The 24,821-nt window shown below is 43.1% G+C and overlaps 2 protein-coding genes and 1 non-coding gene across 8 annotated transcripts in view; 2 read left to right on the top strand and 1 right to left on the bottom strand.

Moving 5' to 3' along the window:
* LIMD1 (LIM domain containing 1) overlaps positions 1 to 8,832 on the top strand; it is a 41,550-nt gene extending 32,718 nt beyond the window's left edge. The window contains exons 6-8 of one of the 2 annotated variants that reach the window (XM_009687956.2): positions 286 to 337; positions 1,034 to 1,102; positions 2,071 to 8,832. In XM_009687956.2, the coding sequence (XP_009686251.2) occupies positions 286 to 337; positions 1,034 to 1,102; positions 2,071 to 2,208 (259 nt within the window). In that variant the 3' untranslated portion in view covers positions 2,209 to 8,832. Of the gene's footprint in view, positions 1 to 285; positions 338 to 1,033; positions 1,107 to 2,070 lie in introns of both variants that reach the window. The other variant, XM_068935655.1, reaches the window with a different exon arrangement.
* Positions 8,833 to 10,251: 1,419 nt separating this feature from the next.
* Positions 10,252 to 10,324, bottom strand: TRNAR-ACG (transfer RNA arginine (anticodon ACG)). The gene has a single exon. It is a non-coding gene; the product is annotated as a tRNA-Arg (tRNA).
* A 269-nt stretch (positions 10,325 to 10,593) lies between these two features.
* Positions 10,594 to 24,821, top strand: part of SACM1L (SAC1 like phosphatidylinositide phosphatase) — a 31,586-nt gene continuing 17,358 nt past the window's right edge. Inside the window, exons 1-6 of one of the 5 annotated variants that reach the window (XM_068935651.1) lie at positions 10,819 to 10,943; positions 12,506 to 12,544; positions 17,719 to 17,816; positions 19,516 to 19,590; positions 21,843 to 21,970; positions 23,194 to 23,343. In XM_068935651.1, coding sequence (XP_068791752.1) covers positions 21,947 to 21,970; positions 23,194 to 23,343 — 174 coding nt within the window. In that variant the 5' untranslated portion in view covers positions 10,819 to 10,943; positions 12,506 to 12,544; positions 17,719 to 17,816; positions 19,516 to 19,590; positions 21,843 to 21,946. Of the gene's footprint in view, positions 10,944 to 11,283; positions 11,338 to 12,505; positions 12,545 to 15,752; positions 15,940 to 17,718; positions 17,817 to 19,515; positions 19,591 to 21,842; positions 21,971 to 23,193; positions 23,344 to 24,821 lie in introns of those variants that run through there. The other 4 variants (XM_068935647.1, XM_068935648.1, XM_068935652.1 and 1 more) reach the window with 4 other exon arrangements.

Genomic DNA, 24,821 nt, shown 5'->3' with positions numbered 1-24,821 from the left:
GAAACACAAGGCCTGCAGAGTCATCCTTTGGGTGCGTTTGTCTGTCCCTGTGTGCATGCACCTGTCCTTGATTTCTCCCCCGCAGTAACAACCCAGAGGACTAACTGGAGACAGACATGGAGATGTTCAATCAATCCTAAAATAAAATTGCGTTTTTAGGATCAAAAGCTTTCCTGTAGATGAGTTATTTACAGATGTAGCTTTTCATGTTATCACTGAGAACACGCGTGCTTTTTCTTTAATGTTGATTTGTAACTTGCCTTTTATTTCTCGTTGCTTTTCCAGAGTTTTAGCTCCAAAATGTGCAGCCTGTGGACTTCCCATTCTGCCCTCTGAGGTGAGAGCCTTTTATTTCTTATTCCCTGTGGGTGGGGAGCATTTTATCTAAGGTCTTGCTCTCCTTCACTCTTGACCCTGTGTCAAGAGATGTGTCCTTGCGGTTTGGGAGGCGACAGCTTCCTCCAGATTGCAGCCTTTTGGCCTAGGATCGTACACTGTGCTGGAGATATGACCCTTCTTTTGCTCAGTAATGCAGCTTATTCCCACTAGGCCAGGCTACTTTTCTTCATCTCCTGCAAGATTATGCTGCTTTTAGTATTATGTTGGAATACCTTTCCTTCGTGGCAATAAAAGCTGGTGTGATGCTCGTGAGTGACCTTTTGTGACACCTCTGCGACTGACTCATTTTAATACTTGGAAGAGATGCATCTTTGGCAAAACCAATTTAAAATGCTGAGACACCTGATGTACTGAAGTCACCAAATCATTAATGAGTAATTTGGGATACGTGTGACTGGTAAATGGAGAGGATTTGACATTTCGGATGTTAAGTTATAAGGGATGTCTGCAGTCTGTTGATGATGAAGCTTTACTATAAAAATAACTGCAGGTGGCAGGATTTATTTGTGGTTTCCAGCCAGCAACCCAAATGCATTTGTTCAACGTTCACATTATTGCAGGAAGCAATCTACAGAGTCTGATCCTCCTGTAATCCTCTGGCTCTGTAATTTCTCTTCTGCTTGAATGCTCACAGGGGTCTGATGAGACCATTCGGGTTGTGTCTATGGACAAGGATTACCACGTGGAATGCTACCACTGCGAGGTAGGTCAGTGGCTTTCTAAGGGAATGGGCGCTTAATAACCATAACTAGTGCTGTTTTAGAAATGAAAGTAAGTCCTCTTCTGCGCAGTGGCAGTAGCTGAGCAATTCAGAGCTTGCGTTGTGAGATCCCTACTGCCTGTTAATCAGTGCTTGAGAAATTTCCACTTTGAGGACAAAAATTTTCCAGAGTCCCTCTGAACTGTGATTTGATTTGCTGTCCATAACGTTATGGGCAAAGAATTAATTATTGCTTTTAAAACTTGGCAGTTTATTTGTTAATGAAGGAAATGTGGTGAATGAGTAAGGTTCTATTGCTGCTTTTTAGAAACCTTGAGCTCCAGATCACATTAAGGTATCTGATTTCCAAGTCAGATTGTTCGAAAATGCTCAGGTGATGACTAATCCTATCCGGTGTAAGTTTCCTTCACTCTCCTGGAAACTGATCTGTGGGCAGGAGGAGGGGGAGGTTATGTCTGCAGAAAAAATCCCAAGAAATGTCATGTTTTAAACATTTGTTTGGACTCTTTGCAGGGTTTTCCAGAGAGCCTTCATATTTCTGCACTGTGAGTTAAAATAAATAGATGCCTTCCATCACTGTGCTCACAATGCAGTGGAAGGAGGCCCTGACTCAACAGGCCAGTTTCACATCAGTACAACTGCAATTAAATTAATGTGAAGTGGTGAAGCCTAACTGAAGGTATAAGGAAGACATGAATATATTTAAAATACAAAGGGATATCACTGTGAGATAAAACTTTCTAATTAAAACTTCTCAAAAATTCATACAAGGCTACCCTTCAAAATGCCTATGGCAGATGTTTTCCTTCTCATGACAAGTATAAGTACTAAGGACTTACTGGCTAGTGTCTTCTCTCCCTGTCCCAGAATCCTCCTCCTGGGAACCAGACCTCAGTTGACACTGGAGGGTAAACCCATATTCTAAGAATTCACGCGGCCTCTCTTTGCAGGACTGTGGGATGGAACTCAATGACGAAGATGGACATCGCTGTTACCCGCTAGATGAACACTTGCTTTGTCACTCCTGTCATCTGAAACACATAGAGAACGGCACAACCCCAGCACCTGTGTACCAGCATCACTACTAGCCAGTGTGGCCTGTTCCTGAAAGCCTTGACGGAAGACTTGTTACATGATCTCCCTCTCCCATCCTCAGCTGATTTCCTGTGCATGTTTTTCTCCAATCACCAATTTTCCCGTAACAGGATAGAAGAGATTTTTTGCTGGATTCTCAGAGTTTATATGCTTCTGAGTTCCAGCTGTGTCTGTCTACATGACCGAGAATGTGGCATGTTACCCAAACTGATCAGTTTGTTTTTACGTGCCTTTCTTTGCTCTCCGGAGGTTCCTTTCTGCTCATTTTGGAAGATTCTTCGGTAAAAGCACAACTTGCTGTCATGTCTATGAACTCAGATCGTAAAGCCAGAGGCTGGCCTGCCTGCCTACTGGGAACGTTCCTTCAGTCTCTTAAGTGTTTTCCGACAAGCACGTTGCATCAAATTCCCCCAAGGATATCAACTTATTAATACCAATTGTTAGGCAATCTCTCTCTCCTTTTAATTCTTTAGGAAGAGAAAAGAAAGAGCTCTGTTCAAAATAGCATGCTCAGACCTTCTGGTTAATTCCCAGAACTCCGATACCAGTCTGGCTTTAAAAGGCACCAACTCTCCAAGCACAAACCAGCCATGCTGACTGGCAGCCGGCAGCTGACATCCCATTTCAAACAGAACAAAAAACTGGAACAAGCTAGGCTAAGCTACTGTGGTGACTTTGGGCCTGGGCTTGTGCGTCAGCATGATATGCGAGGGCCAGTCTGCTGTATTGGGGTCTGAATAGCAGATTATATTTGGAAGGACCTGGATGCTGGAAGTGTGAACAGTGGGGAAATCTCTCTCTGTTGTTGTTTGCAGAAATCACTTTGGAAAAAAGCTCTCTGCACACAGACGTTTGTCTGAGCTTTCCCCGCAACTCAGTCCCCAGCCTGGCCACTCCTTTCCAGAGTGTTTACGCAGCACAAAGCCGTTTCGTAACGGTGCTTATTTAGAGTGCTGGGAACAAACTCAGGATCGTGATGAAGGCTTTGTTATACAGGGATTTAGAGCCCAGCTCCGCAACCTGTACTCAAATGAGTCCAGTCATTGGTATAAACAGATGCTCACGTGAACAATAACAGCTTATCTGAGCAAAGGGTGAGGGAGTTTGGCCCTTATTTTCTATTCTGTTGAGGAAAGCAGAAAGGCAAATTGTTTCCCATTTCGAACCCCCTTGCTTTGTAGTCAAAGGACTCTGCTCCCCCAGTATGTGTTACATATATGATAGACGTACCTGCAGTCTTTGTTCCTGTACCAGTGCTATGCAGACCCTCGTATACAGGTACCAAGTTTTTGTTTAAGAAAAAGCTCTTAATTTAAAGTCTCAGATGCAGTTTGAGGTCTTGCCTGCCCTTTTCAGCACATATTATGTGGGAAACTAGTTAAATACTCTTACATCCACGCTAAAAAGTTCAGTTCAGTTCTGATGGATAGTGGAGTGGGATAACATTCTTGAAGATCTTTTTAGTGAGGAAACTATGGTAAATTAGTTGAGCAGTGGTGTTTACACACCAAAAATAAGCCTAAGCCGAGTACCCACCATGATTCAACCTAGCGTCTTTCCTCGTAGTATGAACATAGTTGGGGAGATGATTGAACTTCATACCGTGTAGTCAAATCCCACCTCATGTACTCACATGGAGGAGTACCTTTAATTCTCAAAGCAGTCCTTCAGGGCTGAATGGCAGACTTGCAATGTTAATTACTGTGAAGTGGTAAAGTCTGGCCTGCACTTGAACACCAGTATGAGTAGTACTTCTCTGTACTCCCTCTCTCTCTTTTTTTTTAACTGGGCGCTGCCATAGCAGGACAGAAAGGGCCGTGTCTTGCAAAGCATGCCCTGTGAGTTGCTTCGCCCTCTCTCAGCTGGAAGGAGGTCCAGACTCGGCCTTGGGTTTTTTTTTTTTTTTATATCTGTCATGATAAGGCATTTTGACCCAATGAGCAGTAGTTCACCTTTTCCTTGCCAAACCAACAGCGTTTCCAGCCACCTCCGCAAACCTTTTGCCCTCTCCTTCCTGCAAGTACGAGGTGCAGGAAGCAGCCTCTCTCTTGTGGTGCTAATAAATGCCACAGCTCTCTGTTTTATGTGGGGCCAGTTGCTATGCTAAGGCTTAAGTAGAGGCACAAGCATCTGCTTTAAGATGGATGGGGGATAGCGGCCTGTTAGCAGCCTTCTGCATGTGTGTGTCAGCTTGTTGCGACTGAAATGCGAACACCGTGCTTTGGCCTAAAATTGCTCAGGACTCCCAGGTTCAGTGGTTTTAGCGTACAGTTTGGTCAGGTCAACACATGATCTAGTCTGCTGCCCCCTCCATCCATGAGCACTTCTGCCCCTGTTTCTGCTGCTTTTCAGGATGGCGAAACCAGCACGAGGCTTGACAGTGTTGCTGCAGGGCAAACAGGCAAGATTGTTAACCTAGGTGTAGCTTGGCTCTGAAACACTGCTTCTGCACGTGACTTGCAACCCCACGAAACACTACCGAGGATCAGGAGTTAGCAATCACATGGAGGGGAATATCCCTCTGCAGTATATGTGGCTCTGAGGCATATATAGCTATGGAGGGTTTTACTCATGACTTTAGAGGAGGTGAAATTGACCCCAAATGTGTCAGCTCCCTATAGCCTTTAATTGGACCTCCGTTTGATGAATAACAAAAGGGTGGGAGCTGACACAGCATATAAGGGGTGCTACATCTAGACAGCATGAATCAGGTGCAATAAAATACAGAGGGCCAGTATTGCAAGGTGCTGAGTGCACTCATCTCAGCATGCGATGCAGGTGAGGACCTAGCACTTGTCTCCTGCATCTGCAGCTAGGCCCAGGAGGGGTTTAAGCCCTGACTGATCTTAGGACTATCTCAAGTTGCCGAGGTGGGAAATAATGCCAGCTGAATGATCCCTAGTAAATAATTCAGCTAATCCTTGGCAAATCGTTCCTCACTGAGCTTTCTTTGGCAGTGAAGACAGCGCATGAGTGTGATAAGAAAGTGGCTTCTGGAAGTGAACTTGAAACACCAGCCTTGGTGGGTTGCTCCGTCCTTGAGAGCTTGGCTACTACGTCACTAAAGCTTTTGTTAGCTGTTTGAGAGCGGTCTCTATGCACGTGTTTTCTGGCCTTCATTTTGGGAATACTGGAAAACACTAACAGGACTGATACTCTTTTGAACAAGATGATCTCCGTTGTTTTAGGGCAACGTCTAATGTAGGAGCAGCAACAGGGCAGGAGGAGAAATGCTCTCGCAAGAAATCTGCTCGTGACAGTTTACAAACGCCCATGGAAAACTTTCCAATGACATCCAAGTACAGTACAGCTTAATCTCTAGATACCAGCTTTTAACATGGGAGGTTTAAGCTATTGTTTCACTCTTACAGAATCCCCCCACCCAAATAAGCAGGAAAGAAAGGGGAGGGGAAGGCTGAAAATTGTCCTTTGTGGAAAGCCTCAACTAGCCGGTTTGCTCTGAGCTGTCTTGCAGGAGACTCCTTTGAATCAATGGAAAGTTTGGCCTCTTGTTTTCACATGGTGACTTATTACACCTATCAGCCATCCTGTATTCCTCAGCACTGAGGAAACGAAGGTCTGTCCTACTTTCAGTTCTGAGGTCCTGGATAAATTATTAAGGCAGTGTGAATGCTCACCTTCGGTTTATTTACTAAGAGCTAGAAATGACAGTGTGGAGCTCTTGAAAATGGAGTGTCTGAGTCCGTGGTTTTGAAGCTAAAGCATATACTGCTTTGCTCACCTATGTGTTACGTTGCTTATGTGTTTGAACTTGCCCTGCTTTTATCTTTGAGAGTTTGAATTAATTTAAGCTCGTTATTCCTGTCCTCCGCAGACAGGTGGCTCCTCATCCGCTTTAATATCTGAGGTCTGTTTTCTAGCCCTATCTGACTTACTCCCTGACAAACGTGGAGGTGACTATGAAGGGGAACGTGCAAGGCTGCGAGTGCGCCCGCTCCCGCTTCTCAGCACTGTGAAGTGTCAAGCCAGAGCCAGCCCCTCTTGTGTTCAACTTCAGAGTCTTCGCTGGGCCTTCTGCTGTGGTCATTTTGGCCAGAGAGGAAGATCAAGGCCTAACTGGGCAATTCAGAATTCTGCTTCTACAGAAGAACTTCAGAAAACGCGTGTCAAATTCTGCCCATCGCCTGGCCTATACGTATTGCTTTCTGCTGTTCACACGAACCTTGTTGTCTTTTATTTATTGAGATATGAAAAACCGTCAGCTGCTCTGAAAAGTTCATCTAGTCCTTAATTCCTAAACCAGCTTGCTCTTTTGAGTTATTTTAGGGTAAGGGATGCTTGGAAGTCCCACTGTGGTGGTAATTAGTAACTCAGGTGGAAATAGTTACTGAAATGAGTTCCCTAAAGCTTGCTTTCAGGAACCAGAGTGTAACAAGATATTTGGCTCAGGTTAAATTTCTATTGTTTAGAATATGGAAGCTCATTTAAATAGGGATTTTTGCTTAAAAGCCAGAAGAAAAACTCCAGCTGTAGAAGAAGCAGATATTTTTATGTATTTTCAAGTATATGAAGTGGTTGGGGTCAAAACTTTTCACGAAACTGCTTTGATGTTAAACAAAGAGAGTAGCTTTTTAAAACACCCAAGGGAAGAGTGTTTGATGAGCCACAAGTCTTAGGGGTCTTCAGTTTCTAAGTCATTTGGGGCCTTTTAAAACGCTTTCCCAGTCTTTCAGAGTTCTGTCAGTATTTTTTTACAAAGTGAATAGCTCCTGGGTCTGGAAACTCTTGAGTTACATCAGCAGTCAGGTTTGTTACGGCAGACTTGAAAGGGGGAAGCTAAACTGGTAAGAGCTGGTGTGCTTCAGGTTAGCTGCTTAAAAGAAAGAGGTCTCTTTGGCTGCCAAGAGAGTAAATATTTTCTTGTCCTTTTTTCTTGTGCTGATTTTTAGCACCGGGCAAATATTTTGCAATCAGTATTGGCATCGGTTTCGGTATTTGCTGTCTTTTCGGTCTGTTTCTAAGAGCTGGTGAGACCACCACTTCTCCCTCCCATGAGTTCACAGCCCTGGGGGAGAACTGGAGGCTCTTTCTTGTTAATTTAACGAATTTAGTCCCTGTTTTGCACTTCTGCATTTCCCTGGAAATTTTGTCACTCGATTAGGGCAGCAACAGCAGAACTGGGTCCTTGCTTAAAAAAAAAAAAATTACACATACATCTTTACTTGAACCTGTTGACCCGATCCTCCAAATAACCTGAATATCAGCCTGCTGTTGATCGATTCTGCACTCTGAGATTGCTCCTGTTGCTAAGAAAATCACGTGAAGGACTCTGCATTTCACTTCAAGTGCATAAACAGTCCCATTGAAGCCAATAAAGCTGTGCACACAGATGAAAGTAAATATGTGCATAAGTCAGTGCTGGATCAAGGTCAGAGTTGGTTTTATTACAGGCAAGATACACCTGGAAATAAATCTGCTGCAGTGTAATAGTTGCCATGAAATCATCACTAAAATGTACTGATGACTTTTTGTTCAATAACTTACGTGGTAAAACAGTAGGGGCACATAGGGAAAGTGATATGATTTTAAAAATACAGTGGTTTTAGGGAAAGGAGAGCAGGTGACTGTAGATGTGTGACCCGTGCTGCATCCGGCCAAGCTGCTTTCTCTGCCACTGAGACACCACTGTGCTGACATGAAGTAGTTTTAGATGCCTTTTGTGAATGAACATGAGAAAAAGTTGCCTCTAGCTGACAGTGGTCCGTCTGGCTTCGTGGCTGTGAAACCTCTGTGAAACCTCCATGGGCTGGGAAGAGATATGGCCAAATACATGTCCTCTCCCCTTTTTCTTCCAAGACCGAGGCGCTGAGAGAAGACCAGAGGGATTTTCCTTCTCTCATCACAGAGCAACTTGTACATTTATTTTTCTTTTCTGTTTCTCCATCCTGCTGCTCGTCGTTTCTAGCTATACAGTGGTATTACGTGTACTTAATGAAGCCAATAGGGTAGACTTCTTCCTGTGGTGAGCGGTGAGACCCCTCCCAGAGCCGCTCACTGGCCTGTGTTCAAGGAGAAGCAAATTAAGCATTCCTTAGCAATAAAACCCCTCGTCCTGCTCTCTCGCAGGGCAGCCAGAAGTTCGTGTTGGCCTGCTAAGGCAAGACGAGAGTCGGGAAGAACTTAGACCCACGTGAATATGTGTAAGGTAGAGTCGCATGAAGGCAGACGATACGACGCGCCGCAGCTCTGGTGTTGCTCTCAGCCCCAGCGCCCTGGTGAATGGATAACCAGGCTGCGGTGTGCAGACGGTGCCGACGCTGACCCTTGTTCCCAGCGCAGCAGGTCTGCGCTGCCGGCCACGCAGGGGCTCGGGCGCGCGCGCACCCACGAGCTGCGGCTTTCCGCATCCAGAAAGCACACCGAGCCTGGCGAGCAATAACTCAATGGTACTAATTTTTGTTGTTGTTGTTTCCTTAAGAACTCCACTCCAGGAGAGAGTATTTTAGAATTTCTGCTGGTGTAACTAACCTTAGCCACATGTGAATATAACCCTCTTTTCTCCTATGCTGTTAAATATTTATAAAGGATGACGGCCTGTAGTGATGGCGACGCTCCTGGCCTGTTGTGATTTCTGTGATTAAAAACAATATAGTAAAGCGGTGCTGAGTATGAGGTCTTTCCTCAAGTGACGATGACTACCTCATTGGTCTCCAGTGTCCTTACCACCCTCAGAGGACAGTCCTCCTGGAGGTGCAGGCGACCCGCAAGCAGCGGTGCTGGCCCCTCAGACCTGCCGCGGAGGGCCCCGGGGCAGGGCAGCGGCATGGGCAGGGGGACGGTGCCGTACAGGACCGTTTTCTGGGCAGTGCTGATGGGAATAGCTGAGCAGCAGCACAGCAGCATGAAGCACAGAGCTATCAACTCAAAGCAAAAAAGCTCCCTATAGGATTACCTTTAATTACACCTTAGAGCTCCCCTCCCCGTTCAGGGTAAAAATTTCTTTAAAGCCCTGCCCCAAAACATTTGCAAAATCCCCATACCTTTCCATTGTGCAAAGCCGGCTGCAAACACGAGTGGTGCAATGCCAAATCCCACAGCTGGTTTGCCTCGTCCAGCGTCCGCCCTGCAAGGGCAGTTAGCACCTGAACCTTCAGCAGAGGACAGAAGTAGCTACTCAGTTCCCGTCTGCGGGAAGGTGTCCTCTCGGGTTCCAGCTCGGTGGGGACGAGCAGGGAAAGGGTGAAGGGTAAAGAGCATCTTGTTTTCACCCCTCTGCGTCCTAGACCTGCGGAGCAAACTGGAAGAAGCCAAGGGCACGGGCCGGCAGAGGCTGGCACTCCTCTTCCCAGGCTGCGGGGCCCACGGCAGGATGATGTGAAGGGCATGATAATCTGCAAAAAACGGGGCAATATATCTAGAGGGAGACCTGGGCTTGCAGGGAGAGGCGGTGTGTTGATGCGCTGGTGTCTGGGCACACGGGTGGTATCCCCGAAAGGGTGGGTAAGGAGACCTGGAAATTAGGTCCGTGGGGCTAGGAGGTGGCTGCTCCCACCCCTCAGCACCTACCCGCCTGGGCTGAGGATGGGAGCAGGCTGGGGACAGCAGCAGGGCGCCAGGACCGCTCGGGCACAGGTGGGGACGAGCCCCCGCTGCGGCGGCCCCTTCCCCTGGGTGCTCGCAGCTGCTGAGAGCAGCGCACCTCATGGCCTGGCAGGCGAGCTGGGGCAAACCTGGGGCAGGTGGAGCTAGTCCTCGAGTCTGTCCCTCCCAGAAAATTCTGTGATGGTGACCAGCAGAAACCCCCAAAGTACCCCAAAGTTCTTCAAAAGTGACCCAGAGTACCCCGAAGCTGGAGGGCAGTGGGAGAAGAGCGCAAGCTCGTGCCATCCTGTGCCAACATCGGGATCGGAGGGGCTTGAGGCTTTTGCCTTCGGCCCCCCGACAGACCCCCTCGTGGCTGTGCATGAAAACGGTGTGCAGGCCGCTGCCCAGGTCGGGAGGGATGCTGGAGGAGATACAGGCAACACTCCCTGGTTGGGCACTGGGGAAGCGGAGAAAAACAAAAAGTGAGCAGCCGAGCCAGCCAGGAGTCGAACCTAGAATCTTCTGATCCGTAGTCAGACGCGTTATCCATTGCGCCACTGGCCCCGCTCGACAGCAGCTCCTTACCGCGCCCCCTTCACCGCCTCTCTCCGCCCGCGGCGCACTCCCGCAAGGGGCGGGCAAGGGGCGCGGCCAACTGGAGGTCAGCCAATCCAACGTCTGCTTGGACCTCCCCACTACCACGCCTACTCAGCAGCTCCTTTGGGGGCGGGGCTTACCAGCGCTGGCCAATCCCCTTCGGCTTCGTTTGACATCCCCTCCCCGGGCCGGGTGGCGCGTCATTGTTCCGCCGCGCCCTGGTGCCCCGAGGCGCTTTTGGGGGGCGGGATCTGAGCGCCGGCGCCCAGCCAATGGCGGAGCGGGCAAGTCAGCCCAGGCCCTCCCCCGTCCTCCATAGGCGGTGCCCGGCCTCGTCGCGATCGCTCGCGCTTAACGTGCTTGAGTAGGTTTGTCCTGTGCGACGTGCCGTCCTGTCCCGTCAAGGCCGGCGGCGGCGGAGGGGGGGAACGCGTCAGTCTGGCAGGGAGGGAGGGAGCGGCGGGGTCAGAGGGGGCGAGAGAGACGCGAAGCGGCGCCGGCAACGGCTGGAGGTAGCCGGAGGGGGACGGATGGCGACCACGGCGGCAGCGGCGGCGGCAGCGGCGGCCTACGCGAGCCTCAAGCTGTGAGTGGCCCTCGGAGGGGAGGGGATGGGGGGGGAGGGCGCGGCTCTGTCACCTGCCGTTACCGGCCCCGCCTGAGGGGAGGTGGCGGCCGTTGAAGCGGCGCGTCTCGCGCCGCCCCTCACCCCCCCCTCCCCGCGGCGGAGCCCCTCGAGGTCCCGCCGCGCTGCGGCCCCCGGCCAGCCGCCCCGTCGCCGCCAGGCTGCCGAGGGGGCTGCGCGGGGCTGGGCCGCCTGTCGCCTCGCCGCTCCGCTTCCCCGGGGCGGCGCGGAGCGGCTGGGCCGTAGCCGCGGCGTGCGCCAGCCCCGGGGCGAGGGGGAGGAGGATCTTTGGCCGCAGACACCGTGGATGCGGTTCCGATCGCTATGAGGCTTTCTGCTTACAGCGCGGGTCGGGGTAGGGGCGCTGCTGGCCGTGGCTGTGTCTGTCCCTCTCCCGTTTTGCGTGCACAAAAGGGGCTGGTGCGCGCAGTTTTCCTGCGGTGCCTGCCTCGTCCTGCCCGGTAGGAGAGTTGCGTGGCTGAATGATTGATTGGCTTCTCTGCCCTCAAAATTTTGGTGTAACTGCTGTGTCTGTAAAGAGGAAGTGGTGCGTGGAGTGGGGGAGGGGGGAGCCCTAGGCTTTGTTTTAGCTTTTTTATAGGTAACTTTCTTAGAAAAATCGAGTAGTGATGCTTAAGAGTAAAGCTCTGAAAAGCACTTTGTGTGTTGCAGTGCTGCTTGCCAGGAGAAGGCTTTTCTTTTTTTTTTTTTTTTAAGGTTTCTTGCCCGTAAGTATTTTCTAGTGGTTTTGGTGCCAATTAATCAGATTTCATCAACATAAATAACTTCTGGGACCCTTTCGTAGTGCCTAGCATGACTCTTCCATAAACTCTTCTAACCTTCTGGTGGTATTTTGTTTTTTCATAAAAACAAAGGTTTTAGGCGAGAGCTCAGCTCTTTGAACTTGCGTATCCCAGATACTGCTTGATACCTTTTATACTGTAAAAGAAATTACATAACCAACACAATAAGAGGGTAAAACTGAAAAGGCAATTGTTTCCATTACAAGCTCTCACACTGAATGGTTGAAAATCCTGAAAAAAATACTCTGAGCATGAGACTCATCTTGTTGTTCATGGTTAATTTAAGCCAAAGGTGGAATGTCCTTGTGTGCCCTAAAGCGTTCCTGTGCTCTTCACCTCCAGATACTAGTGTGAAACCCAGTAATTGACTTGCTGATGCCATTTTGAGGCATCAGCATCTGAGAGTGGTTTTTAAGCCTGATTTGACGGTGACTAATGCTGTGTTAAATCTCATTTGATACTCATTTTTTGGATTCAGAGCCAACACACAGATTTCTCTTTAGATATCTGCATGAACAGTTTGTTGTAATGCTGTTATTTGTTTAAATGGGCTTCTTTCCTTATTTTGATTAGTAGTTATATAAGGGTGTGCAGACATTGGAGGTAAATAAGTATTATTGCAGGCTAAGATAATCGGTGACGGTTGAGAGACTCTTGCTTATTTGGCAGAACGCTTTTTTTTTTTTCTTGTCACTTAAACCATATCTGTCTTTCTTTAAGCTGAACTTGTGATCTTTTTACCTGCAGAGAGGAGAAAAGGTGAGTTGTGAGAGCGTACCAGTTGTGTGATTTGTAGTACGCAGTCCTTCTTACAGAGATTGCTTTTACCCAAAAAAAAAAAAAAAGGCTCCTTCTTTTACATACAAGGTAGTAAAGAATTGTCTTAGTTTAAAACCTAATCTTAACTAAAAAGTAGGCTTTGATCTTTCTAGAACAAGGCTGCGTCAAGAATAATTTAATATAAAGCTCTTTATAAACTTGAAATTATAAACTTGAAAATAGAGTTGTCTTCTGTTCTGACAAACAGGGTTTTCTTTTTCTGTTACTGCAAAAAGCTGTGGTAATGCCTGCGGACTTCACACTAAACGTTTTAAAAGATAGGGCCGCAACTTGGTTGTTGAGTTAAACTTGCTGGCTTAGCAAGGTCAAGGCAGAATGATCTTTCAAGAAATCTAGGCTACGCCTCAGTTCAGGGTTTTAGTGGTAATAGTTTTGGTTTTTGTTTTGTTTTTTAGCTGACTGCTACTTCTCAGCTATGAAAAGGCCAGACTTTTAACTGCCTGTTCTGGGTGGTCCAGTGGCCCTGTATGGAACTTCACTGGTTTTTAGTCTGCTCTCCAGGTTCTCATTTTGTGTATAACTGTAGGTTCTAGCTCTGAATGCAAGCATCTTGCTATGTCTCAAGTTATCAAAAATAGCGATACAAAACCGTTTGTATTTTAACTACAGTTTCGTCAGTCAAGCTTAAATTATACCAATAAAAATACTAGTGTCTATGTTACCGTTGTAACTCCTTGAGTTATGCCAACATTGGAGAAAGTTATTAACCTGAAGAATGCTATGCTTAGTTGTGTCATCTAAGTCTCTACTGTCCTTTCTTTCTGAGGCTACCTGAGAAAGTTAACTCACTGAAAAATTAATGTCACTACTGCAAATAGCTAATGAGCTAGTGGATGGTAGTGAAGCTGACCAATCCAATTGATCAGTAAAAACTGATTGCAGAATAGAGAGAAACTTGGCTGTTGTTCTTTGCTCACTAGAAATTATTGTTGTTCTTCTTACTCGGGTGCAGAAGACCTTATCTTGCTGATGCCAAAGGCCCACACGATAGTCAGAAGGCTATGCTGCTAGCTGTGTTTCCAATGTAACTATGCAAAGGTACTGCCTTCTGGCTCTCTGTAGTTGGGGTTAATGCTTTAACCACCAAGTTTTCAGGGTTTGGGCAATACTTCTAGAAAGACCCCCCCCCCCAATGCATCTTTTTTTTCTACTTAATTGAAGTGCCTGTCATGATGAAGTCTGTCCTTTCACTGAGGAAGGCATAACTTACGTAGTAAATTATTTGCCATCCTAAGTGAGTGAAATGTAACTGGAAATATTATTAAGATGGTATCCCTTTAATGGTTGTCTTATTTTTTTTTAATAGTATTTCCATTAGTAGTTTTATTTTATGTTTAACCTGGGTTTATACTCCCTTTCTCCTCCCTACTATAACTACGACTCCATGGGAAATGTTCCAGCTCTTTGAGCTCTTTCTGCTCAAGGAGTAATATTTATTTTAGATGTAAAATTAGAACACCTGCTCACCTAGAAAATTTGGAATCTCTGGAGTGTTGAAACTATCAGTGTGTTAGCGCTGTTGCTTAACACACATGTATACCACATGAGGTGGTATACATATGCTGATATCTTACCTATATCTCACTCCAGACCACTTTGGTACCTTGAGTTCAGCAAATGCGTTGCTGTGCAGTGCAGTATGTGCTTTTGATTTTGCTTTATTACAGTACCTAGAGGCTGACATCGAAGAGTTTCCTGCATTAGAGTAATGTTGAGTATTTATGGCAAAATAATCGATGACTGAAGTAAGGCTTGGCTGTTGAGGTCTAAAAGGCTTAAGTGATATTGAGTGAAGTACTATCTTTAGTTGCTATTAGAGCATGATGGGTTTTCTTTCCTGCTGTATCTGAAAATAGTTTTGTTTTCTTTTGTAAGATCAGCCTAATTAAAGCGTGGGGTGCAGCTCTGCTTCATCTTCAGATGCACAACAGTACTTTATAACTAAAGCAAATAAAACTTCAAAACAAATACGCAAACTAAAAAAGAGTATCTCACTTAACTTTAAATGATGCTAACTCTGTTATTGATCTAAGCAAGCGGTGTTTTTCTTTGTCTCTCCTGGTTTTCAGACATATCAGGAATCAACGCTTTTTTATGAAGAGATCTTGTGACTTGGATTATTAAATGTGATGACTCTTGTTGTTTTGGTTAATTGCTTAAAAAGAAAAGTAATCCATGAAAGCAGCTAGTTTAAAAAAAAAAACAACCCACTTTTGTTAGAAAACCGTAAATTACAACACAACGATTACGAGATAGGATGACTTCCTGTGTTCACTCCTACTGAAACATAGGAATACAGAAAAACCTGAATTTCATGGTGAGGAATAGGGAATCTTTTGTAATACGAATAGCTCCTAAGAAAGTCAAATGCAAAAGCTGTGAAACTCCTTTAACTTCAAAGTATCTATTTTAATAGGAACTTCTGGAAAGTTTTGGGGAGAAAGTGCTCTTGACATAAGACCCATGTTGTACAGACATGCCATACTCGCTAAAAATGCTGGGAAGGTCTTATGTTTAAAGCAGGACTTGGAGCCCACTAAAGTTACTATAAGAAGAAGAGATACGTAGTTAACTCTTCCATTCAGTTTCTAGCTGAGCATAGATGCTCTCCCCACTGCCTTTTTTCTCCCCTCCTTCCCCTGCAGGCCTGTCTCTGAGCTGGGCAGTAGGAATGTCTCCTGCATCTGAAGTTTATGCTGCAAAGCAGTGAGTCCTTGGCTAATATAGGGACTAATATAGGGAGAGTATAGGGACTGTAACTTAAATGGAGCCATTTAGTTTTTTCTTGTCTTGTTACAGCACTAGATGTACTCCCTTATGTCAGTGCCGGGAATGATTTCACAAGAGAGGTAGTTCTTGAACTAAAGGAATGAATCAAAAGGCCTAACTTAGTAGCAATTTTGCTGAATACTCTTTTTGTATCTTAAAGGCAAGACTGTTGAAAGCCCTTTCTAGTTGTAGACTTTGTGCACCCTTTTTATATAGGTTCTCCTTTTGACTGCTTCTTCAGATACATAAGCCGAAATAATGAAAAAGAACCTGTTGTTTTAAAATTGTGTGTGTGTATATATATATATATATTTCAAACTAATGCCATATGTCTAACTGTGCCTTCGTTTCCTTCTAGGTCTTCTTTAAATCACTTGCAGATACTTACTCTCAGCTTTGAACTGTAAGAATTAAATCTACTGAATGAGTTGCTTTATCTCTTGGCAGCAATCTACACAGGTTTCTAAAATGATCATCTTTAATGAAAGCAAACTTAAGTGTGAAAAGGTCATCTCAACTAAAATGAGACTACAAGCTTAGTTTTGGTAATTCATAAGTTTCTAAATCATGTTTTGGGCTGAAACCTCCTTCATTCTTGGCCTCTTCCTCAACTCAAATTTATTTTAGAAAACTTTCAGTTATTTAAACAAATGAAGCAAGGATCAAGTGAAGCATCCTTCTATTAATGTCTCTGAAGAACAGTATTCCATCCTTCTGAAGCAAGGATTTAACTCTGCAAGATTTGGGGCTTTTCAGCTTGGTGTGCTGTAAAGTGGTATTTAGGCAATCTTTCATTGTGATTCCAACTTAGAAGTACTTGTTTAAATTCCCTCAGCTTCTTAGACTGGCACCCTGGTTTCTGCACTCTATCAAAACCAGATGCAATAGAAGTGAAGTAGGAGAATTGTGGATTTTAAGGCTTCAGCGTTCAAGGAACTGCGTGTTTGTACTTCTTACTCCAATGTTTTTAGTTTAGAAGATAAAGGACTCCTTAATCTTTCATGTATATGCATTAAGTGCCCAGAAGGCTGCTATACAAGGTGCATACAATAATGTATATTTTAGGACAAGTAGACTAATTTTCCTATGAAAAAGTTCAGTAACTCTTCCTCAGATACTTCATAGATTGCTCTGCTGTTTGTTTTGCCTTTTTTCCCCACCCCCCCTCCAGTTAAACACTTGGTCTTCTCTGGCTTTTCTCTCGTTGTCCAGAGAGGTTGTAAAATCCCCATCCTTGGGGAGAGTCAAAACTCACCCTGAGAATCATGATTTAACTCTCAAGTTGGATTTCACTTTGAAGTTGACCCTGCTTTAAAGTGAGGAAAATCATTGGATAGTTGAGAGCATTAGTTCAAGCATGTTTTGTTTTTTTGTTTGTTTGTTTGTTTTTGTTTAGCATTTTATATGTACAGTGACAAATCAGTTCTACATAACAGCTGTTTGTTGCACAAGTATGACTTGTCCAGGTTCTTGCTAGTATCTCAACTGGTATATATTTTTAAGAATGTTTCAGAGGACTGCTTTATTTTACAGCTAATGTTGTACTGCATGCAATTTTTCTGAAGAAGGATAGGTATGAAGTCTGAATAGGATGTCAGTGTTTGATTGTCTAATGTATTAGATGATGTGGATGCAGACCTAGCTAACAATTCTGAGGAACCGTAACGTTGAGACATATGTTTCCTTAAACTTGTGTGTGACTTTAACTGTTTCCATTTTTTTCCTATGAGTCATTTCTGGTGGATTTTTACAATGCTTAGAACACTTTCTCTAAAGTGAAACAGGTGCTCTCATCACTTCAGACATCCTTTCTTTTTTTCCCCCCTAAACTTGCATCTGGAATGTGATTCTTAATTTCTGAGGTATTCAAGTGTGTGTGTGTGGTTTTTTTTTAACTCAGTGCTATAATTTGGTTTTGGCTTATTGGACTTCTGAAATGACATTTTTCAAGTTTACATTAATTATACAATGGACCAGTACACTTCACTGCGTCATTAAGTATCTCTTATCTTAAAGGAAATGGTCTATACATGAACTCAGTTTCATGTCTTTTACTTCCAGTATTCTAAATAAGGATTAGGATTAGTAAAGAAGCCATAGATTCTGCAGTAACTGATTAGTTTGACCGGTTCTGTTATGCACTGGTGGGGTACCAATCCAGTGAGAATTCTGTTTGTTCTTGCAGCCAAAATAAGTTTTTAAAATTGATTACTTTATCTAGAAGTGCTAAAAAGCCTAAATATTTAAAAAAAAAAAAAAAAAACCCCACCCAAAGTAAGTGTTGCTAAACAAATTCTTTTTCTTTCCTATCTATTCTGTTAAAGGCATGTAACACCAGAGAAATTCTATGTGGAAGCTTGTGATGATGGAGCTGATGATGTGCTTGCTATTGATAGAGTCTCCACGGAAGTCACTCTTACAGGTACTCTCTTCACCAGTAATTTTCAAGATAGGCCACCGCAGTCTCTTGGTCTGCTATTTTGCTCCAGGTCTACTATTTTGCTCCAGGCAGTCCCAGAAGATCTTCAAAAGCTTAAATTGGTATTGAGATAACATGCTATCTTGAATTGCTGTTCGGCTGTTTGTTTTTAAAATAGTGCTTTGTATTTTATGTGGCAAAAAACTTCTTACATGTAATGCTTTTTCACTAGAATTGATGTTGTGAGTAACAAGGGGGATTATGCTTGCCTGTTTTTGGTGAAACTCTGTCACAACAGTAAAAACTGACTTGCCCAAACTCTTTGGGGTTGATGCTGCAAGTCCAAGGTCAGTCATGGAAGAAGTTGATCGCTGGGCTTTTGCAGCTTTTGCTGACTTGTCTCAGTGATGCTGTTTTATTTTTTTGGTACTGAAATATGGTTTTTTCATAAAGCCTTAAAACAACAACAGCAAAAAACCTTTCCTATGAGTTGTTAGCTGTGAATCTGGATTGGAAAGTCACTGCAAATAGTCATGCTGGCACTGAGGTCTTCAAAGCTTTAATTTTTCTTTAATAGGTCTTTTTAAAGAATGTGAATTCGGTGCATTAAAGAAATCAAAAAAACTTATGATGACTTGAAATTAAGGCAAAGATGAACTCCTTCATGATGCTTCAGGAGTTTGTACCTTAGCATTACTATGGTACTTCTGTCTGTCTGGAGACTAGCAACACTAATATTAAAAGCAGTCATTCCTCTTCTATTAGACCTGTTCTGTACCTCATATAAGAACAATGTGCTCATCCCACTGCTATTCTTGGTGTTGTGGTATAGTATTTCAATTTCTCCTTCAAAGTTGCTCCTTCAAAACTGTAAGGATGACTATCCCCCGGCTTTTGTTAGTCTACCATCTCTTCCCCTCTGTGACGTTTCATCAGCTGAACCTGCTGCTGCTAGATCAATATATTTAGTTTGCAACTCTGTATCTTTACAGAGGTGATTAAAGCAAAGGTAAAATCAAGCCCCATCTTTCTCTGTTCTCCGAACTCAACTAGCGATCAGGGAAGATGCCCAACTTTGTTTTATAAATTGTCATTCGCATCCCTTCTGCTACTCTAGAAATCTGTAGAGAGAAGAAAGTTTAACATGTTAGCACTTGCAATTGTTATTTGGACCCTGCTTATATTCCTTACTGTGTCTATACTGCAGTTGGTAGCTTTGCAGAGATGGGTGGAAGAGCAAACTCAGGTTATTGGAATTGAAGTAGACTGAGGCTAAGAAGAAGCAATCAAAAGTGGGATGCCCAAGTATTTGTGATTTGTTGTCTTTGGTGTCTTGATGATTTCAAAACAAAAAGCTTCTGGATGCTGGCAGGGCAACGCGTTACTGAGGAGTCCCCTGCCAGACTGTTACGTAAATGAAATGAGCTTGGATTTATGCTATGGGATGACTGTTTTGATTAAACAACATAAAAAATTGAGTTAGAACGCGTCTACGTTTTCCCCCCCACACACACACACACACCCCGTTCCACCCCATTCAGTCTGAATTTCTGATGCATTACTTCCTAAATTTGTGACCCCAGCAAAGCCTGGGGTTCGACCAAGAAGCTTTGAGCAACTCACAGTGCAATAATTTTGTGATATAGTCATGAAATAAACATTCTGACACTGTTTTTCTTGTTGTTTTTTACCTGCTTTTCAGTTAAGAAAGATATTCCCCCTTCAGCTGTTACAAGGCCTATATATGGTATTTTGGGAACAATCCGATTGGTGGCAGGTAAGGAAAACAAAACTGTGCTCTTTAAAAATGTTTAGGCAAAACATATTGCTAAAGAACCTTTAAAATCAAAAGTAGTCTTTGCAGGGTATCAGAGGTTGCACTTTGTGCAGTATGATCACTTTACGGGCTCTCCTTTTGGTTGCTACAGGATGGCGGTATTAAAACATAGTTAATCATGGATGTTCATGTCCCTCTTAAGCCTGTAGCTGTTCTAAAGGTAAGGTTAATTGCCAGCTTCCTAGGTTCTAAAGAATGTATTTCAAATGCATGCAAAGAACTTCATCTGCTCATTCTTTAACTGTGTTCATCGCAGCTGCAGGATAAGATGTAACAGTGAAGTATTGTTTTCTGAAGTTTGACTTCAAATCAGTAACGTTGGTATACAAATACCTGGGAGAGACAGAGTGATAGATTAGTGGATGCGGCTGTTTAAGTAATAGCTGTATTCAAACTATTCTCCCAATATGGAGAAATTCAACACTTGAAAAGAGACAAACAGGAACAATTCAAAATTTTTAGGGAGTTACAGGATAAGGTAAGAACAAGCTGTCTACTCTTTTAAATATTTCCGTGATGTTTGAAATGGATATGAGTAGGCATTGTCACAGATAAAACCTGATACCTGAAGTCTAAGAATCCATGGCCAAACAGGAGAACACCCCACACGCTTCTGTGGGTGGACTTTAGAGTTTGAGACTAATGCGGTCTGGAAACTGATCTAATGGGAACGTACATACTCAATAAACATCTCCATACATAGGAAGGATTTAAGTTCAGTGACGCTCTTTGCGGTGTACTAAACTAAAGCAAAGCGCCAATGTGTTAAATGCAATGACTTCTGATAGGGTCTTAAATTGCCAAACTTTATATGCTGATATACTAAACAAGAATTTTAGATCTTGCAGGGTAAAAGCAATGTAATGGACATCTTTGTCTTGAGTAGCTGACAAGCTCTGGTTGTTTAAAAAGTGCATTGCTCCGAAGTGGGTTTTTAACAGCTTACAGATTTGGTAATGCATTTCATTCATGTGACTGAATATGGAACCAAAATATGTAACTTCTTCAATGTCCTGTCTCTCTTCCCTCCCCCTTCCAGCCCCTACTCCAAAAACCTTACACTAGTTTTTAATGTATACTTGTCAACTAAAGATAATAACAGTTAAGTAAATGTTGAGCTGAGCGTTGTTAGGCATTTCACTGCTGTCTGTTAACAATAAAAATGGTTCCATATCTAGTAAAGCAGCCTCTTAAAAAAGCATGAATACCGTTTTCCTATTACAGTATTGGGGGGGGGGGGGGAACTGCTCAAGCAATATCTTCAAGTGTTTGAAATCTCAGACCAAATGTTGTGTACCCAAATAGGAAAGGACGATATTGAACATTCACATCTGACTAAATGTAGTTATTTGAGCAACATCTTTATGAAGTAGTTGTGGACACGGTGTACTATCTTCTTATAAGGTGTCTGATTGCTTACCAACCAAAAGCAGTACTTACAACTTAAGAATGCTCTATCCTGTTTCCATCTCAAGTGCTTGAATATTCGACCTAAGTAAATGCTACAAAACTAGAACTTAAAATTTAAAGGTGGGGGGAGGGAGGGTGGTAGTTGTCAAATGTTCTTTGACTAACTGTATGCATTAGATACCTGGATATATACCAGTGTTTATAGACTGGTCAATCATTATATTAGGTACAAATAGTAGTAAATACAAATAATGGGAAAACTAACTTACTGCACACAATGTGAACAATTTCTGCCTTAACATTTGCATTTCTTTTATTAAAAGTATACTCGATTGGTGTTTTTTTTTGAAGAGCGATTACTTTATTAAATTGGACATTGATATTTCTGTACTTCTTTAAGCTTTTTATGGTTTTAAGATGTATGAAGGATGATATTCAGTCAGTAGCAAAATTTTTCTGTCAGTCTCCTCCCGAAAGTTGCCTATGAAATGAGATAGACTTAGAAATGAGTGTGTGTTGTCATTCCCCCACCCCCGAAGATAAATTACTTTGAGTGACTGAATATACCATTCCTATGAACAACATAGTCCTAAGTGCTGCTGATGTTTTTTGCCTGTGAATTTAAGCAACCTGTCTTACTTAGAAACCCATGGAGAGTGGGACTTGAAGAAACCTCTCCATTTCCTATCCCTTTGAGTTTTCTGGAATGGTTTTAGGCTGCTTTTCTTGATACGTGTATCTAATATGTATATTTTTTTAACTTTGATCTTTCTGTTTTACAGGCACGTATCTCATTGTCATAACAAAAAAGAAAAAAGTAGGTGAGATTTTCAGTCATGTGATCTGGAAAGCAACAGACTTTGACATCCTCTCCTATAAAAAGACCATGCTGCATTTAACTGATATTCAGGTAAGAGTGGATTGATTTGCAGCAGGGGGAGATTTCACTTGACTGCTTTTCTTCTGGTTTTTTTAGTGCTAATCTTCATCAAATTAGGTCCCATTGTAATGACGAAACTATGGGGTTTTTTGTTTCTTTTTTTAAAGAAGCTATGTGAACTATACTTTCCTCTCTGATTCATTCACACTACTGTAATTGACATACTATTCAGGTATAAATGCATGCAAAGTTACATCATTCAAGATAAATTAATATCATGCAACTTGGACTATTGGCCACACTGAGTTTGAAGTGCATGTTGTACTTCCCCCTTTGAAGATGATTCAATGGGGAAGAGAGGAGACTGTCTTGCTGTATCTCTGTTCTTGTCCTGAAATCCAGTATCATCTTTTCTCCTTTGAAGGCCTTAATCAAGGTAACTTGATTAACTAGTGTACTTCAGAGGTGTTGTAACGTTGCCTTCTGCACAGTCTGTTACAGAGCAGTCTTCCTGAGCCAGTCCACAAAATCACTACCCTTTCTTTTAATTTTTCTCATGGCGTTACTGTTCTGATAGCCCCTACAATAAGCTGTCTTGCTGTTTAATTATCTATCTTGCTTAATACATGGAATTGTTCCAGTATATACTTACCAAGCTGGGACAAATTGAAATTTAAGTTGGAGGAAAAGGATGAAGTTTGTTTTTTTTTTAAAAACAGGTGTGTTGTAGGTTGATACAGAGCGGGCAAGGGTGTCTGCCCAGTGAAGCTGAAGGCAAATCTGATGCTCCTTCAGGAGAAGAATGAGGTTAATCAAAACTTGAACTACAGCACTTACTAGTTATTGGCGTAATCTTGACAGTTAAGTTTGATCCTTTCTTTTGTGTTGCCGTTCCGTCTCTTTTTTTGACCGAATGGCTTTCAGGGAAAACGATGGCTTCCTTTTTGTTGGAAAGTCATCAATGTCAGTGTAACTTCAGTAGCTCTAGTAGCCCAATCTCCGAGGTAACTACTTCGGAGGAGCACTGTTTTCTGCTGTCTACCATACTTGCTGAACTCAGTTTTAGTGTAGTTGCTGCAAGTTATCAGTGCACCGATATCAAAACTGCAGGCTTTTGCTTGCTCTCTTATTCTCCAGATGCTCTCATGTGCTGCTAGAGCACTAGCAAAGTTCAGATCATCACTTCAGAAAGCAGAGATAGGTAAAGAAAAAGATAACTTGACATTAATAAATGAGCTGTTTCTTCCCAACAGTTGCAGGACAATAAGGTATTTTTATCAATGCTTAGTCATGTCTTGAGCGTGGATGGATTTTACTTCTCAACAACGTATGACCTAACACACACACTGCAACGGTTAGCCAACACCAGCCCAGAGTTCCAGGAAATGAGCCTCCTAGAGAGGGTAAGGACTTCGTTTTGCTTTATATCCTCATCTAACTCATTGTCAATCAGTTTTGTCTGGTATAAGTTTAGTTTATGCAGCTGGTGTTCCAATGCTGTCAAACAAATGATTACAGCCTAAGGGAAGCTTCATACAAAGTTTAGAAAGATACTGTTGAAAAGTAGTGCTCCTAGTACACTTCATTTTAAACCTTCTACTTTTTTGGAAGTCGGTATACTAACCGTTGCAGATGGCATTAAAGAGTTTATAGTCCTCTATTAAATTAAAAATGATTTTGCTGTTTTAATCAATAAGTTAATGAAATGGATTTACATTTGTCGCTTAGATGCGAATCATTACAAAAACAGCATTGTGTTCCTGAACTCTGTAGTTAAGCTATCTCTGTGATCTTGTCAATCCAATTGTAGTGGGGCAGTTCTCTGAAAAAAGGAGGTGAGACCACAAGAGGAAAAGGAAGCAACCAAGCAAGTGTGTAAAGTAGACAGAGTCATGTTACAGTTTGAGTTTGCTTCCTTATATGCTTAGAATAAGGTTGGAACTAGCTAGTCCGTACTGCAGCGCTACATTCTCTACCTAAAGTGTTAGGGATTGACTAAGCATACTAGCCCACCCTTCCTTAGTCTTATAGCTTATTAGCAATGACAAGTTTTAGAAATCTGTTTAGAAGTGATTCTACACTTTAGATCAGACAGGTTAAAACGCCTTTCTGAAAGGTCTGCGTTAACTGAGTTGAAGAAGACGACGGGGGGGGGGGGAAATCTTACCTCTGCCTTTAATATTAAACACTTCTAAATGCAACAAGAACTAGAGAGAACTCCCCTGTCCTCTTCCTCTTCTCCCCCTGGATTTAGGTCAGAGGAATGATGTGCTTTTTCTTAAGGTGGAATAAATATCTCTTGAGTTTGTTCAGATTCTCTTTCAAAATAACGTGGAACAGAACTGTGGGTTTATGGGTTTTGGCCCTCAAATGTTGTATTCTAAACTGTGAGTGTTCCTTATGTTTGACCTACGAATTTATTATAATGCTGTGTGGTTCTGTTGTCTAAGACAACAGCCAAACTCAAATTCAGCTTAAGAAAAGCTCTCTTGTGCTTCAGAGTTGCAGAATCCTTATTCTGGCAAATTACTGCTCACTGCAACGTGAGCAAGGTTTGAACTGCTGCAACACTGAAACCCTGGAAGTGAACAGCACCTCTTCTTCCTTTGCAAAAGAGATGACAGTGGAGTCACAAGAATTTGCCTCTTAGTTGGGGAGACTGTCTAAACTGGGGAGGCAGTGCAATTTTTCTTTTGTCTAAGTTTTTTTTTTAGTTGTTTTAGTTGACTATTTTGCATTATCAAACAGATTTCTTGCAGTACTATTCCCAGGGAAAGCAGTTGCTGACATGGAATGACTCATTTGCCTTAAAACTGTGGCACTTCAGAGCACTGTGTGAAAGGCAAAGTGTTTTTAAAAAAAAAAAAAAAAGGAACATTTT

This window comes from Struthio camelus, chromosome 2 (genome assembly GCF_040807025.1).
Source record: "Struthio camelus isolate bStrCam1 chromosome 2, bStrCam1.hap1, whole genome shotgun sequence".
Taxonomy (NCBI): domain Eukaryota; kingdom Metazoa; phylum Chordata; class Aves; order Struthioniformes; family Struthionidae; genus Struthio; species Struthio camelus.
This window is presented reverse-complemented; position numbering and strand designations above follow the sequence as displayed.